The sequence below is a fragment of the Pseudoliparis swirei genome, chromosome 16, assembly GCF_029220125.1.
Source record: "Pseudoliparis swirei isolate HS2019 ecotype Mariana Trench chromosome 16, NWPU_hadal_v1, whole genome shotgun sequence".
In the NCBI taxonomy this organism is placed as follows: domain Eukaryota; kingdom Metazoa; phylum Chordata; class Actinopteri; order Perciformes; family Liparidae; genus Pseudoliparis; species Pseudoliparis swirei.
Window position 1 is genome coordinate 1,552,219 of NC_079403.1, and position 18,585 is coordinate 1,570,803.

The 18,585-nt window shown below is 48.3% G+C and overlaps 1 protein-coding gene across 1 annotated transcript in view; it reads left to right on the forward strand.

Moving 5' to 3' along the window:
* The first annotated feature begins 344 nt into the window (after positions 1-344).
* LOC130206689 (coagulation factor XIII A chain-like) overlaps positions 345-18,585 on the forward strand; it is a 22,910-nt gene continuing 4,669 nt past the window's right edge. Inside the window, exons 1-12 of the mRNA XM_056434767.1 lie at positions 345-374; positions 6,327-6,399; positions 6,879-6,975; positions 7,057-7,233; positions 9,699-9,947; positions 11,370-11,488; positions 11,570-11,677; positions 11,748-11,922; positions 16,116-16,254; positions 16,708-16,811; positions 18,172-18,260; positions 18,482-18,585. The exon at positions 18,482-18,585 is cut by the window's right edge and continues 50 nt beyond it. Coding sequence (XP_056290742.1) covers positions 6,352-6,399; positions 6,879-6,975; positions 7,057-7,233; positions 9,699-9,947; positions 11,370-11,488; positions 11,570-11,677; positions 11,748-11,922; positions 16,116-16,254; positions 16,708-16,811; positions 18,172-18,260; positions 18,482-18,585 — 1,409 coding nt within the window. The 5' untranslated portion in view covers positions 345-374; positions 6,327-6,351. The remainder of the gene's footprint in view (positions 375-6,326; positions 6,400-6,878; positions 6,976-7,056; positions 7,234-9,698; positions 9,948-11,369; positions 11,489-11,569; positions 11,678-11,747; positions 11,923-16,115; positions 16,255-16,707; positions 16,812-18,171; positions 18,261-18,481) is intronic.

Sequence of the window (18,585 nt, forward strand, 5' to 3'; positions counted from 1 at the left end):
TCATCTGAGAGGTGAGACACACACACACACACATACAAACACACACACGCATACGCATACACGCACACACATACACAGTTATTAAGGAGCAGTGGGCTGCGGTGAAGCGCCCGGGAAGCAACTGGGGGTTCAGTGCCTTGCTCAAGGACACTTCGACTTGCAACTAATTGGGAGAGCGGGGATCGAACCCACAACCCTGCGGTTGCAGGACGGCCCTCTTACCCCACTGAGCTAAAGCCGCCCGTTATATGTGTGTGTGCGTGTGTGTGTGTGTAAAGGGGAAGCAGTGTGTGTATATAAACTGACGTTGAAGTCGATCTCATCATCTTCTGACTTGATCTTCAAAGACTCAACAGACGAACTTCATCTGAGAGGTGAGACACACACACACACACACACACAGACACACACACACACACAGACACACACACACACACACACACACACAGACACACACAGACACACACACATACACGAACACACACATACAAACACACACACACACACACACACACATACACACACACACACACGAACACACACATATAACACATACATACACACACATATATATAATACACACACACATATATATATACACATACACATACATATACATACACACAGATATATACATACATATACACACACATATACATATACACACATACATATATAAATACACACATATATACACACACATACACATACACACACATATATATACACATATATATACAAATACATACATATACATACACACACACATACACACATACACACACACACACAGACACACACACAGACACACACATATATATACACATATACACACACACACAGACACACACACACACACACGCATACACGCACACACATACACGAACACACACATACAAACACACACACACACGCATACACGCACACAAATACACACACAGACACACACACAGACACATACACACACATACAAACACACACGCATACACGCACACACACATACACGCACACACACATACACGCACACACAAACACACACAGACACACACACACATACAGACACACACACACATACACGAACACACACATACAAACACACACACACAGACACACACACAGACACACGCACAGACACACACACACAGACACACACACACATACACGAACACACACATACAAACACACACATACAAACACACACGCATACACGCACACACATACAAACACACACACATACACGCACACACACACAGAATCAGAATCAGAATCAGAATCAGAAACAGGTTTATTGCCAAAGAATGAATGTTTTCACAAACAAACGAGGAATTTTTTTTGGTGGAAGGTGCAACATTTGGACATGACAAACAACAATCAACGCAAGGAGGGAGGAGGAGTGGGAGGAAGAGGGAGGAGGAGGAAGAGGAAGGAGCGGGAAGAAGGAGGAGAGAGGAAGGTGGAAGAAGAGGTGGTAGTCCTGGGGTGACAGTCAGTCAGTCCCGGGTCCATTGATGAGCCCGACCGCCGTCGGGAAAAAGCTATTGGTGTGGCGGGAGGTCGTGGTCATGATGGATCGCAGCCTCCTCCCGAGGGAGGGACTCAACAGGAGTGTTCAGGGTGGGAGGGTCGGCGACAATCTTTCTGGCCCGCTTCAGTGACCTGGAAGTGAACAGGACCTGGAGGAAGGCAGATTGCAGCCGATAACCCTCTCGGCCGAGCGGATGATGCTCTGCAGCCTGCGCTTGTCTTTGGCTGTGGCTGCAGGGTGCCAGACGGTGATGGAGGAGCAGATGATGGACTCAACGATGGCCGTGTAGAACTGTACCATCATCTTCCCTGGCAGGTTGAATTTCCTCAGCTGCCTCAGGAAGAACATCCTCTGCTGGGCCTTCTTGGAGATGGAGCCGATGTTCAGCTCCCACTTGAGGTCCTGGGAGATGATGGAGCCCAGGAAGCGGTAGGACTCCACAGCCGACGGGGAGTCACACAGGATGAGAGGGCGGGTGGGGCTGCATTCCTCCTGAAATCCACAACCATCTCCACTGTCTTCAGAGCGTTGAGCTCCAGGTTGTTCTGGCTGCACCAGGTCACCAGGTGGTCAGTCTCCCACCTGTAGGCGGTCTCGTCCCCGCCAGAGATGAGTCCAATGAGGGTGGTGTCATCCACGAACTTTAGGAGCTTGACGGACTGGTGACTGGAGGTGCAGCTGTTGGTGTACAGGGAGAACAGCAGAGGGCAGAGAACACAGCCTTGGGGAACCCGTGCTGGTGGTCCGGGAGCCTGAGACGTGTTTCCTAGCCTCACGTGCTGCTTCCTGTCGGTCAGGAAGTCTGTGATCCACCTGCAGGTGGAGTCGGGCACGTGCAGCTGGGAGAGCTTGTCCTGCAACAGGGACGGGATGATGGAATTGAAGGCAGAGCTGAAGTCCACAAACAGGATCCTGGCGTAGGTTCCTCGGGAGTCCAGATGCTGGAGGATGTAGTGAAGGGCTATGTTGACTGCATCGCCTGCAGACCTGTTGGCTCTGTAGGCGAACTGCAGGGGTCCAGGAGTGGGTCGGTGATGGTCTTGAGGTGTGACAGGACCAGCGTTCAAGGACTTCATGACCACAGAGGTCAGGTCGACGGGCCTCTGGTCATTGAGTCCTGAGGTCTTGGGTTTTTGGGACGGGATGATGGTGGAGGCCTTGAAGCAGGCTGGAACGTGGCATGTCTCCATGGAGGTGTTGAAGATGTCGGTGAACACCGGAGACAGCTGGTCCGCACAGTGCTTCAGGGTGGAGGGGGAGACGGAGTCCGGGCCCGCTGCTTTGCGGGGGTTCTGCTTTTTAAACAGCCTGTTGACTGCTCTCTCCAGGATGACGAGGGGCGTCGCTGAGTTGATGGAGGGTGCTCCAGAGGTGTGAGCCCCTGATGGGCTGGGGAAGGGTGGGCTGATGGTCTGTGGCTTGTTGGTGGGGCTGTGGGGGATGGTCTCAGGACTGCTCCATTGTCTTTCAAAGCGGCAGTAGAACTCATTTAGCTCGTCTGCCAGAAGCACATTGTTCATGGAGTGGGGTGATTTGGGCTTGTAGTTGGTGATCTGCCTGAGCCTCTCCAGACAGAAGCAGAGTCGTTTGCTGAGAGCTGCTGTTGCAGTTTCTCAGAGTACAGTCGTTAGCATCTCTCACCGCCTTGCTAAACCTGTATTTGGACTCTGTGTACAGGTCCTTGTCCCCACTCCTGAATGCCTGGTCCTTCTGCAGTCTTAGCTTCCTGAGCTCCGCTGTGAACCAGGGTTTGTCGTTGTTATAACTCACCCTGGAGCTGGATGGAATACAGCTGTCCTCACAGAAGCTGATGTAGGAAGTTACAGCCTCTGTGTACTCATCCAGGCTGTTGGTAGCAGTCCTGAAGACATCCCAGTCAGTACAGTCAAAGCACGCCCAGATCCTCCAGAGCCTCACTGGTCCACTTCTTGAACTTCCTCACCACAGGTTTGCAGAGCTTTAGTCTCTGCCTGTATGAGGGAATCAGATGAACCATGACGTGGTCAGAGTTTCCCAGTGCAGCTCGAGGGACGGCGTGATAGGCCCTGCTGATTGTTGTGTAGCAGTGGTCCAGAATGCTCTTCTCTGCTGTAGGGCATTTAATTAACTGTCTATATTTAGGAGTTCGTGGCTGAGGTTTCCTTTGTTAAAATCCCGAGTACTATAACTAACGAGACCGGCAAGTTCCGCTCCACACACCGTATCTGTTCGGCGAGGGTCCGCTGTGCCTCGTGCTTCCCTGCGGCGGCATGTAAACTCCGGCCAGGATGAATGAAGCGAACTCACGTGGGGAGTAGAAGGGTTTGCAGTGAATGATAAAGATTCCAGGTCCGCGAACAGTGCTGTAGAATCACTGTTACGTCGTTGCACCAGCCGTTGTTGAGGTAAAAGCAGATTCCTCCACCCTTTTTTTTACCGGAGAGCTCCGTGACCCGGTCCGCTCGGAACAGCTGGAAGCCAGCGAGCTGGAGCGCAGAGTCTGGTATCGAGCCACTAAGCCATGATTCCGTGAAACACAGAACGGAGGATGAGGAGAAGTCTCTGTCTCCCACCAGCAGCTGGAGTTCGTCCAGTTTGTTGCACAGTGAGCGGACGTTGAGAGAAATATGCCCGCAGCGCTGTACGAGATCCCGCTTCCGTAGCCGCATAAGCGCCCGAACGTTTCCTCTCCCGGCGTTTACCACGGCGAAGGTGAGCACACCTTTACAAAATGTCCAGTAACTCCACAGAAGTTAAAAACGTTGGAAGTAAATCCGCTGGAGTTGTTCCCCTGATGTTCAAGAGCTCTTCTCTGGTGAAAGAGCTCTGGGAATCCCAGCAGAAAACAGTATTTAAAACGAAAACAATAAAAAACATCGCGCACCAACACACCGAGGCGACCTTTCGCGGCGCCATCAGATCAGCACACAGACACGCGCACAGACACACACACACAGACACACACACAGACACACGCACAGACACACACACACAGACACACACACACACGCATACACGAACACACACATACAAACACACACAGACACACACACACATACAAACACACACGCATACACGCACACACATACAAACACACACACATACACGCACACACACAGACACACAGACACACACAGACACACACATATACATTAACATATACATACAAACACACACACACAGACACACACACACACGCATACATGCACACACATACACGAACACACACATACAAACACACACACACAGACATATACACGCATACATGCACACACATACACGAACACACACATACAAACACACACACACAGACACGCATACACGCACACAAATACACACACACACACATACAAACACAGACACACACACACACACAGACACATACAAACACACACGCATACACGCACACACATACAAACACACACACATACACGCACACACACATACAAACACACACAGACAAACACACACAGACACGCACACACATACAAACACACACACATACACGCACACACACAAACACACACACATACACGCACACACATACAAACAGACACACACACAGACACACACACATACACGCACACATACAAACACACATACACACACACGCACATACAAACACACAGACACAAACACACACACACTCACACAATACAATAGTCTTGTAATATAATGTTCTTACACGCGGACAAAGAGTCAAATAATCCTTCGTACTATAAAGAAGTACACTGCAGTATTTAACAATAGTCATAACTTCATAAACAATGGATCAGATTTTTTTTTTTTTCATTTCAGAACATTTCTAAAATATATTAATACATATATATTATAGATATATATTATTGTTTAATATGTATATATTATTTATATAAAATATATATTATAGATATTTTATATTTATTCTATTATCAATATTTTATATAAAATGTATATATATATATTATATATTTATTTTATTTATACATATTATATATATATATATTATATAAAATATATTTTATATATTTATTTTAGATATACATATTTGATATATATATATATATATATTTGATATATATATGTTTTTATATATATATATTCTCTATGTATTTTAATCTATATATTTATGTGTATATATATATACAATAATTATATATATATATATATACAGGACTGTCTCAGAAAATTAGAATATTGTGATGAAGTTCTTTATTTTCTGTCATGCAATTGAAATATTGCAAGCCTTTTATTGCTTTGATTATGGCTTACAGCTTAAGAAAACTCAAATATCCTATCTCTAAATATTAGAATATCATGAAAAAGTATACTAGTAGGGTATTAAACAAATCACTTGAATTGTCTAATTAACTCCAAACACCTGCAAGGGTTTCCTGAGCCTTGACAAACACTCAGCTGTTATAAATCTTTTTTTACTTGGTCTGAGGAAATATTAAAATTTTATGAGATAGGATTTTAGAGTTTTCTTAAGCTGTAAGCCATAATCAGCAATATTAAAAGAATAAAAGGCTTGCAATATTTCAGTTGATTTGTAATGAATCCAGAATGCATGACATTTTTGTTTTTTTAATTGCATTACAGAAAATAAAGAACTTTATCACAATATTCTAATTTTCTGAGACAGTCCTGTATATACGTTATCTAAATATCTTTTAAATATGTGAAATATACTTTTCCCAATCGAGCATTTATATTTCTTGTTATATTACTCTTTCTATAATTCTTGTGGCGCTTCATGATGAATTAAGGTACGATGTTATTATCTACATTTGTATTTGTTTTGTGTGTTTTCATCAATTTGCTTTTTTCTCTTTCTGTGCAGTGACCTTTGACCTTTGACCTTCGACATGTCTGATAAACCCACCCAGAAGAACAGGGGGCGCTACAACAATCCGGTAGGGTCACTCTACCATGGCCTTCAAAATAAGGTCTTAGTTCATCTTGTTATGGGTCTGGGAGGAAGATTCGGGTCTGGTTCAGGATCGGGATCAGGTTACTGATAGGGGTCTGGTTCAGGATCAGGTTACTGATAAGGGTCTGGATACGGATCAGGTTACTGATAAGGGTCTGGATACGGATCAGGTTACTGATAAGGGTCTGGATACGGATCAGGTTACTGATAAGGGTCTGGATATGGATCAGGTTACTGATAAGGGTCTGGATACGGATCAGGTTACTGATAAGGGTGATATGGATCGGACTCGGTTTAGGGATCAGGATATGGATCGGACTCTGACTCGGAAGAGGGATCAGGATATGGACCGGACCCGGGTCAGGGATCAGGGAGTTGACGAACTATAACTTAGCGGTGCTCTTGTGTCCACAGCCCTCAGACCTCTTTGTCTTCATGTCATAACTTCTTGGTGGTCTTCAGGTGGCGAATCAGAACTTCGATGACAATGTTGAGGATTTACCTGAGTACGAGACTTTTGAGGACGACTTCAAACCCAGAGGCTTCGGCCCTGCAGACGGTGAGATCCGTTCACACGTGTTTCTTCCTGTGATGATCTGTGATCAACAGCATCACATCCCGATGTTCCCTCCCCCCTCAGGGTCTCTGACGGTGCACAAAGTGGACATGCTCCAGGAGAGTAACATGCCCGTGCACTTCACCTACGCCTTCGACATTGGCAGCCTGGTGGTCCGCCGCGGGCAGCAGTTCATGATGCAGGTCACCTTCGACCGCGAGCCGGCGCCGAGCGACGACTTCCAGGTCGAGTTCCTCATCGGTGAGTTGACGCTTATTCTGAGATCGGGATAAGACTCAGGATAGGGTTTGGGATAGGGATAGGGTTCTGGGTCTAGAAAGGGACTGGGATAAGACTCCGGTGTTTTGGGGATAGGGTTCTGGGTTCTGGGTCTAGAAAAGGATCAGGATAAGACCTGGAATAGGGTTCTGGGTCTAGAAAGGGATCAGGATAAGACTCTGGATAGGGTTCTGGGTCTAGAAAGGGATCAGGATAAGACTCTGGATAGGGTTCTGGGTCTGGAAAGGGATCAGGATAAGACCTGGGATAGGGTTCTGAGTCTAGAAAGGGATCAGGATAAGACTTGGGGTAGGGTTCTGGGTCTAGAAAGGGATCAGGATAAGACTCTGGATAGGGTTCTGGGTCTAGAAAGGGATCAGGATAAGACCTGGGGTAGGGTTCTGGGTCTAGAAAGGGATCAGGATAAGACTTGGGGTAGGGTTCTGGGTCTAGAAAGGGATCAGGATAAGACTCTGGATAGGGTTCTGGGTCTAGAAAGGGATCAGGATAAGACCTGGGGTAGGGTTCTGGGTCTAGAAAGGGATCAGGATCAGATTTGGGGTAGGCTTCTGGGTCTAGAAATGGATCAGGATCAGACTTGGGGTAGGGTTCTGGGTCTAGAAAGGGATCAGGATAAGACTCTGGATAGGGTTCTGGGTCTAGAAAGGGATCAGGATAAGACCTGGGGTAGGGTTCTGGGTCTAGAAAGGGATCAGGATCAGATTTGGGGTAGGGTTCTGGGTCTAGAAAGGGATCAGGATCAGACTTGGGGTAGGGTTCTGGGTCTAGAAAGGGATCAGGATAAGACTCTGGATAGGGTTCTGGGTCTAGAAAGGGATCAGGATAAGACCTGGGGTAGGGTTCTGGGTCTAGAAAGGGATCAGGATAAGACTTGGGGTAGGGTTCTGGGTCTAGAAAGGGATCAGGATCAGACTTGGGGTAGGGTTCTGGGTCTAGAAAGGGATCAGGATCAGACTTGGGGTAGGGTTCTGGGTCTAGAAAGGGATCAGGATAAGACTCTGGATTGGGTTCTGGGATTTAAACGTCATTTCTAACCTCGTTGAATTCACACAGAGCTTCACAGACAGGTGGGCGGGGCTTCTGTCACGGAGTGCATTCAGTGGCCGCAGCTCGGCACACCTGAGACCGGCCATCAAGCTGCTCCCTCGTTAACCAATTAGCTGATTAAAAGACACTCGTTAACTCGCCCACCGAACAATTAGACGACCGAGCTTATGAGGCGGCTTCACATCCGTTTGGCTAATTAGTGTACACACTCCCCACGGCGGTGACTGGAGAACACACACACACAAACTCACTCACACACCCACACACACACACATGTTGTCAGACAGATGTTCACAGCTCAACTAAATGATCTCAAGTACGAAATGTTTCAAGTTGAAGGAACTATATATTTTATTATATTATACTATATTATATTACATTATATTATATAACATTATATTATACTGTATTATATTACATTATATTATACTATATTATATTACATTATATTATACTATGTTATATTATTTTACATTATGTTATAATATATTATATTACATTATATTATATTACATTATATTATATAATATTAGATTATATTATACTATATTATATTACATTATACTATATTATAATACATTATATTACATTATATTATATTACATAACATTACATTATATTATAATACATTATATTATATCATATTATATTATATTACATTATATCATATTATATTATATTATTTTATATTCTATCCTATTATATTACATTATACTATATTATAATACATTATATTACATTCTATTATATTATACTATATTATATTACATTACATTACATTATATCATATTATATTACATTATATCATATTATATTACATTATATTATATTCTATCCTATTATATTACATTATTTTATATCATATTATAATACATTATATTATATTATATTTTATTATATTATATAATAGCCGTTTTATGATGTTTTACAGTTGACTTGTTTTATTAATAAAATATAATTTTAGAGACTCCAGTAACTCACAGTAAGGAGAGAATGACCTCCTCTCTTCATTCATCTCGTCTCCTTGACTCCTTTTCTCTTGTGTTCTTGCATCTCCTTGTCTTCACCAATCCTCTCAAGGCCTCTCCTCCTTGTTTCCTCCCCTCTCCTCTCCATGTCTCCTCTCTTCTCCTCTACTTGTCTCCTCTCCTTTCCTCTCCATGTCTCCTCTATTCTACTCTCCTTGTCTCCTCTCTTCTTCTTGTCTCCTCTCCTCTCCATGTCTCCTCTCCTCTCCATGTCTCCTCTCCATGTCTCCTCTCCTCTCCATGTCTCCTCTCTTCTCCTCTCCTCCTCCTCCTCCTTCCCCCCCCTCCTTCCTCCTCCTCCTCCTCATCCTCCTCCTCCTCCTCCTCCTCCTCCTCCTCCTCCTCCTCCAGGTACTGACCCATCAGCCAGTAAGGGCTCCCTGATGGTGGTGACTTTCGGCCAGCGTAAGGGCGGCCCGTGGGCCGGCGAGGTTCTGGAGCGGCGTGGCGAAACTCTGGTTCTGGGCGTCACGCCGACGGCCAACGCCATCGTGGGGAAGTTCCGTACGTACGTGGCGGTGGTGGTGCCCCACGGCATCCAGAGGACCAAGAGGAACACCAAGACCGACATGTACCTGCTGTTCAACCCCTGGTGTCAAGGTAGGAGCCGCTGCGGCGCCCCCTGCTGGAGGCTCATGGTATCTGCCCCCTGCTGGAGGCTCGTGGTATCTGTCCCCTGCTGGAGGCTCGTGGTATCTGTCCCCTGCTGGAGGCTCGTGGTATCTGCCCCCTGCTGGAGGCTCGTGGTATCTGTCCCCTGCTGGAGGCTCGTGGTATCTGTCCCCTGCTGGAGGCTCGTATCTGCCCCTGCTGGAGGCTCGTGGTATCTGTCCCTGCTGGAGGCTCGTGGTATCTGCCCCTGCTGGAGGCTCGTGGTATCTGCCCCTGCTGGAGGCTCGTGGTATCTGCCCCTGCTGGAGGCTCGTGTTATCTGCCCCTGCTGGAGGCTCGTGGTATCTGCCCCTGCTGGAGGCTCGTGGTATCTGCCCCTGCTGGAGGCTCGTGGTATCTGCCCCTGCTGGAGGCTCGTGGTATCTGCCCCTGCTGGAGGCTCGTGGTATCTGCCCCTGCTGGAGGCTGTGGTATCTGTCCCTGCTGGAGGCTCGTGGTATCTGTCCCCTGCTGGAGGCTCGTGGTATCTGCCCCTGCTGGAGGCTCGTGGTATCTGCCCCTGCTGGAGGCTCGTGGTATCTGCCCCTGCTGGAGGCTCGTGGTATCTGCCCCTGCTGGAGGCTCGTGTTATCTGCCCCTGCTGGAGGCCTGTGGTATCTGTCCCTGCTGGAGGCTCATGGTATCTGTCCCTGCTGGAGGCTCGTGTTATCTGCCCCTGCTGGAGGCTCGTGGTATCTGCCCCTGCTGGAGGCTCGTGGTATCTGCCCCTGCTGGAGGCTCGTGGTATCTGTCCCCTGCTGGAGGCTCGTGGTATCTGCCCCTGCTGGAGGCTCGTGGTATCTGCCCCTGCTGGAGGCTCGTGGTATCTGCCCCTGCTGGAGGCTCGTGGTATCTGCCCCCTGCTGGAGGCTCGTGGTATCTGCCCCCTGCTGGAGGCTCGTGGTATCTGTCCCCTGCTGGAGGCTCGTGGTATCTGCCCCCTGCTGGAGGCTCGTGTTATCTGCCCCCTGCTGGAGGCTCGTGGTATCTGCCCCCTGCTGGAGGCTCGTGGTATCTGCCCCCTGCTGGAGGCTCGTGTTATCTGCCCCCTGCTGGAGGCTCGTGTTATCTGCCCCCTGCTGGAGGCTCGTGGTATCTGTCCCCTGCTGGAGGCTCGTGGTATCTGCCCCCTGCTGGAGGCTCGTGGTATCTGTCCCCTGCTGGAGGCTCGTGGTATCTGCCCCCTGCTGGAGGCTCGTGGTATCTGTCCCCTGCTGGAGGCTCGTGGTATCTGCCCCCTGCTGGAGGCTCGTGGTATCTGCCCCCTGCTGGAGGCTCGTGGTATCTGTCCCCTGCTGGAGGCTCGTGGTATCTGCCCCCTGCTGGAGGCTCGTGGTAGCGATGGTATCACAGGTGTGTGGCGTCCCTCAGAGGACGCGGTGTTCCTGGGCAACGAGGCGGAGCGGCACGAGTACGTCCTGAACGACTCGGGGAACATCTACCAGGGCTCCCTGGACTCAGTGGTGAACCGCGACTGGATGTATGGACAGGTACACACACACACACACACACACACACACACACACACACACACACACACACGCGGTCCATGTGACTCTCGTCTCCTGCAGTTCGAGCTCGGCGTGCTGGACGCCTGCATCCACATCCTGGACGCGTCCCGGATGCCGATCACTGACCGAGGCAACGTCATCACGGTGGTCCGGAAGGGGTCGGCCATGGTGAGAACACAAGGGGGGGGGGGCGTCTCTGTCTCAGACCCACTGACCTATGACCTTTGACCTCCCTCAGATTAACTCCCAGGACGATAGTGGCGTGCTGGTGGGGAACTGGAGCGACGACTACTCCCTGGGCCAGTCCCCGACGTCCTGGACCGGCAGCACCAAGATCCTGCTGCAGTACGCCAACACCGGCGTCTCCGTGTCCTTCGCCCAGTGCTGGGTGTTCGCCGGAGTCTTCAACACCTGTGAGGCCTCAAAGAGACACAGAACAACCACAAAGAGACACAGAACAACCACAAAGGGACACAGAACAACCACAAAGAGACACAGAACAACCACAAAGAGACACAGAACAACCACAAAGGGACACAGAACAACCACAAAGAGACACAGAACAACCACAAAGAGACACAGAACAACCACAAAGGGACACAGAACAACCACAAAGAGACACAGAACAACCACAAAAGGACACAGAACAACCACAAAGAGACACAGAACAACCACAAAGGGACACAGAACAACTACAAAGAGACACAGAACAACCACAAAGAGACACAGAACAACCACAAAGAGACACAGAACAACCACAGAGACACAGAACTACAAAGAGACACAGAACAACCACAAAGAGACACAGAACAACCACAAAGAGACACAGAACAACTACAAAGAGACACAGAACAACCACAGAGACACAGAACTACAAAGAGACACAGAACAACCACAAAGAGACACAGAACAACCACAAAGAGACACAGAACAACTACAAAGAGACACAGAACAACCACAAAGTGACACAGAACAACCACAGAGACACAGAACTACAAAGAGACACAGAACAACCACAAAGAGACACAGAACAACTACAAAGAGACACAGAACAACCACAGAGACACAGAACTACAAAGAGACACAGAACAACCACAAAGAGACACATAACAACCACAAAGGGACACATAACAACCACAAAGAGACACAGAACAACCACAAAGAGACACAGAACAACCACAAAGAGACACAGAACAACCACAAAGAGACACATAACAACTACAAAGAGACACAGAACAACCACAGAGACACAGAACTACAAAGAGACACAGAACAACCACAAAGAGACACAGAACAACCACAAAGAGACACAGAACAACTACAAAGAGACACAGAACAACCACAAAGAGACACAGAACAACCACAAAGAGACACAGAACAACCACAAAGAGACACAGAACAACCATAGAGACACAGAACAACTACATAGAGACACAGAACGACTACAAAGAGACACATAACTACAAAGAGACACAGAACTACTACAAAGAGACACAGAACAACTACAAAGAGACACAGAACAACTACAAAGAGACACATAACTACAAAGAGACACAGAACTACTACAAAGAGACACAGAACAACTACAAAGAGACACAGAACTACTACAAAGAGACACAGAACTACAAAGAGACACAGAACTACTACAAAGAGACACTAAGTAATGTCTCATGTCTCCTAGTTCATGATGTCTCATGTCTCCTAGTTGATGATGTATCCTGTCTCCTAGTTGATGATGTCTCATGTCTCCTAGTTGATGATGTCTCATGTCTCCTAGTTGATGATGTATCCTGTCTCCTAGTTGATGATGTCTCATAGGGATGAGAATTGATAAGATTTTAACGATTCCGATACCTTATCGATTCCTGCTTATCGATTCGATTCCTTATCGATTCTCTTATCGATTCTTTTGGGCAAGGTGAAAAAAGAGCACAAACGGGTTTATTCACATTAATTTTCTTTTATATAATGCTGCACACACACAGTATGTATACATACACATTTACTTTTTTTAAATAAGCAAAAACATTTATACGATATTACTCTTGAACTTAAAATAAAACTTACATAACTTAAATAAAATGTATTCTGTTTAATTTAAACATGTTCCTAGAAATTACAGTGCTCCTTCCTTTTTTTAAAAGGGTATATGAACTGAGCTGCCAAAAATGAAACTAGCAGTGGCAAATACCAAGTGTGCACCATCAATTGTATGGATCATCAACCATTCTTGTGCAGAAAAATAAGCATGTCTGCTTTCTCCGGGAGGATACGCGATCTCTCAGGACTTATTGTGTCTCCAGCCGTGGAGAACACGCTCTCAGCTGGAGGATGAACACAAAGATATGAGGAGGTGTACAAGACGTGCTGTAGCCTGTGACCCAGACAGACGACCAGCCTCTGAACCGGTCTGACTCTGAACCTCATCAGATGAATGGGATGGCAATGGAGATTATTTATATAGTGAAAGCTGGTTTACACAATGAAACAAATGGCACTAACAAAATCGCTGAATTTGCTGAGCTGACATAAAGCCACATTAAGAGGGGAGGCAAACACTACCTCGCCTCAATGTAGGGTGACAATGGAAGATTCTGTAGCTAAGCTAGCGTGGCTATATGCTAAATTTAATAATGGATTAAAAATCGATATGCTCAGTTTAATAATGGGTTAACACGACAACGCGAACGTTTGCTGATAACACACGCCCTCCAATAATTAATACCGTTACGATCAAACATTTCTCAAAACTGGACTTTCAATCCAAACGTGAAGTGATCGATAATGGGACCAATGCGGAGCTCAAATGTGTGCTTCAAACGACGGACAGAAGATAACGTGATCGACTCCACACAATAAAGGCAAATGGCTTCACACAGTGAGTGTTTGTGATCACTTTGGAGGAGTTTACCTTGGACAGAAAGAGATGAAGCCGACGTTAGCTGAGCTGCTGCATCGAACACATGACATTCCTGTCATTTAATTCCGTGCTGTGTTCAAATGCTTCTTCATATTAGTTGTATTTCCTCCCTTCGACGAAATAGATTTTTGACACACGTTACAAGTGGCGTAGTTGTCATTTTGTCGTGTGAAATAGAGCCAAACTTTAGAGCGCTTCTGCCTCGTTGCCATGTTTGCTGCAGTCTGAAGAAACTAAAAAAGTTCGCGCATGCGCAACGCCACAGAGGACCGTTAGCAGAACCGTTAAAGAATTTGGCTAACGATCCCAAACAATCGGTTCACTGGGAACCGGTTCTAAAACAGAACCGGTTCTCGATGCCCATCCCTAATGTCTCATGTCTCCTAGTTGATGATGTCTCATGTCTCCTAGTTGATGATGTCTCATGTCTCCTAGTTGATGATGTCTCCTGTCTCCTAGTTGATGATGTATCCTGTCTCCTAGTTGATGATGTCTCCTATCTCCTAGCTGATGATGTCTCCTGTCTCCTAGCTGATGATGTCTCCTGTCTCCTAGTTGATGATGTCTCCTATCTCCTAGTTCAGGGGTGGCCAACCAGTCAGAGACTAAGAGCCACATTTTTTACTGTGTCACCGCAAAGAGCCACATCATACACATATGTGCGGCACGCACACACAGACCTCTGATCAGCCAGATTTGTTGTAAATGTCACACACCAACATGATAATGACAGAAATGGACTCCTACAGTACTAAGACAACAGGTCTGTCATGTTCAACAATGAACATTGTGTACACTGTCTCACGCACACACACACAAACACACATTATCTCAGTTCAACCAAGTCCACAAACAAAAATAGAATAATTTACAATAGCGTTTTTTTTACTATGCATGTTGCATAGTGGGACTTATGGGATTCCTTGCCTTGAACAATCCTCTTCAAATCTGGCTTAATTCCGTTGTTGCCACTCAAGCAATTCCTTCACATGGTGTCAATCAGAACAGGTGTCCGAAAATCGAACGGTGCACTTGGGGGGGGGCTGGAGTAATCAAACGCCCACCAATAAACCACTTTAGCCGAAGAGAGTGTTCGACATTCGGATGCGGTTCTCCCGCAACGCTGCTCTTACACCGTGTCCGCTGAATTGAGGGCGGCTGGCGAAAGCGTCACCGTAAACTACTTTAGCCATAGTGCGGGACATCCAGCTGCCCATAATGCGGCGTTCATGGCGTAAGAGCAGTGTTTGATTTTCGGACACTTTCATCCGCGTAACCCACCGTAGAACGGCCCGCTCGACATTCGGATGTGGTCTTTCCGCGTTTGGCCCACGAGTTTGAGACCCGTGCCCTACTGGGAAACTTTGCGTTTTTTTCATCTCACGCATGCGCGTTTGACGAAAAATACCGTATTGAACTCAAGCGAAGCGAACACGCACATACAAAAAAACACAAACTTAGATATGAACGTAAGAGCCGCATGACACCAGGCAAAGAGCCGCATGCTGCTCGCGAGCCGCGGGTTGGCCACCCCTGTCCTAGTTGATGATGTCTCCTGTCTCCTAGCTGATGATGTCTCCTGTCTCCTAGTTGATGATGTCTCCTGTCTCCTAGTTGATGATGTCTCATGTCTCCTAGTTGATGATGTCTCCTATCTCCTAGTTGATGATGTCTCCTGTCTCCTAGTCCTGCGCGCCCTCGGCATCCCGTCCCGGGTGGTCACTAACTTCAACTCGGCTCACGACAACACGGGCAACCTGAAGACCGACCTCATCTTCAAGGAGGACGGCTCGCCGGACATACGCAACACCAGGGACTCCATCTGGTGGGTCCACACGCCGGCCCTGTGTCTGTTGCTAGGAGACCAGTCCGTCATGGAGTCCTTCACAGGAACCTTTATCAAAGATACACTCACTGTATGCTAACGAGACGCCATTACAGCGTTAGCTCAGTCGCATGTTCGTTATGTCTCACGGTACGAGACCACCTGGACTCACCTGGACTCACCTGGACTCACCTGGACTCAGCTGGACTCAGCTGGACTCAGCTGGACTGAGCTGGACTCAGCTGGACTCACCTGGACTGAGCTGGACTCAGCTGGACTCACCTGGACTCAGCTGGACTCACCTGGACTCACACTCAGCTGGACTCACCTGGACTCACCTGGACTCAGCTGGACTCAGCTGGACTCACCTGGACTCACCTGGACTCAGCTGGACTCACCTGGACTCACCTGGACTCAGCTGGACTCAGCTGGACTCCCCGTGTGTCCCTGTAGGAACTACCACTGCTGGAACGAGATCTGGTGCACCAGGAAGGACCTGCCCGCCGGCTTCGGGGGCTGGCAGGTGGTGGACGCCACGCCTCAGGAGACCAGCGACGGTAGGACAGACAGGAGGACAGACAGGAGGACAGAGAGGAGGACAGACAGGAGGACAGAGAGGAGGACAGACAGGAGGACAGAGAGGGGGACAGAGAGGAGGACAGACAGGAGGACAGAGAGGAGGACAGAGAGGAGGACAGAGAGGAGGACAGAGAGGAGGACAGACAGGAGGACAGACAGGAGGACAGAGAGGAGGACAGAGAGGAGGACAGACAGGAGGACAGAGAGGAGGACAGAGAGGAGGACAGACAGGAGGACAGACAGGAGGACAGACAGGAGGACAGAGAGGAGGACAGAGAGGAGGACAGACAGGAAGACAGAGAGGAGGACAGACAGGAGGACAGAGAGGAGGACAGACAGGAGGACAGAGAGGAGGACAGACAGGAGGACAGACAGGAGGACAGAGAGGAGGACAGACAGGAGGACAGAGAGGAGGACAGAGAGGAGGACAGACAGGAGGACAGAGAGGAGGACAGACAGGAGGACAGACAGGAGGACAGACAGGGGGACAGACAGGAGGACATACAGGAGGACAGACAGGGGACAGAGAGGAGGACAGACAGGGGGACAGACAGGAGGACAGACAGGGGGACACACAGGAGGACAGACAGGAGGACACACAGGAGGACAGACAGGGGACATACAGGAGGACAGACAGGAGGACAGACAGGGGGACAGACAGGAGGACATACAGGAGGACATACATGAGGACAGAGAGGAGGACAGAGAGGAGGACAGACAGGAGGACAGAGAGGAGGACAGAGAGGAGGACAGACAGGAAGACAGAGAGGAGGACAGACAGGAGGACAGACAGGAGGACAGAGAGGAGGACAGACAGGAGGACAGAGAGGAGGACAGACAGGAGGACAGAGAGGAGGAGAGAGGAGGACAGAGAGGAGGACAGACAGGAGGACAGAGAGGAGGACAGACAGGGGGACAGACAGGAGGACAGACAGGGGGACATACAGGAGGACATACAGGAGGACAGACAGGGGGACAGAGAGGAGGACAGACAGGGGGACAGACAGGAGGACAGACAGGGGGACACACAGGAGGACAGACAGGAGGACACACAGGAGGACAGACAGGGGGACATACAGGAGGACAGACAGGAGGACAGACAGGGGGACAGACAGGAGGACATACAGGAGGACAGACATGAGGACAGACAGGGGGACAGACATGAGGACAGACAGGGGGACAGACAGGAGGACAGACAGGGGGACAGACAGGAGGACACACAGGAGGACAGACATGAGGACAGACAGGGGGACAGAGAGGAGGACAGACAGGGGGACAGAGAGGAGGACAGACAGGAGGACAGAGAGGAGGACAGACAGGTAACCGTCTCTCCCCCAGGTCACTACCGCTGTGGTCCCGCCTCACTCAAAGCGATCAAAGAAGGAGTTCTGTGTCACCCGTACGACGCCGGCTTCGTGTTCGCTGAGGTACTGAATACTACTAGAGAGTACTACATACTAGAGAGTACTACATACTAGAGAGTACTACATACTACTAGAGAGTACTACATACTAGAGAGTACTACATACTAGAGAGTACTACATACTACAAGAGAGTACTACATACTAGAGAGTACTACATACTAGAGAGTACTCCAGTACTCCATCCGTCAGTGCAGTACCGGTGCTGACCTGCGGGTGTGCTGCAGGTGAACAGCGACGTGGTGTTCCACAAGAGGGACCGCTACGGCACGCTGACCCCGTACCGCGTGGAGACGGCCCTCATCGGCCTGGCGGTCTACACCAAGGGGCT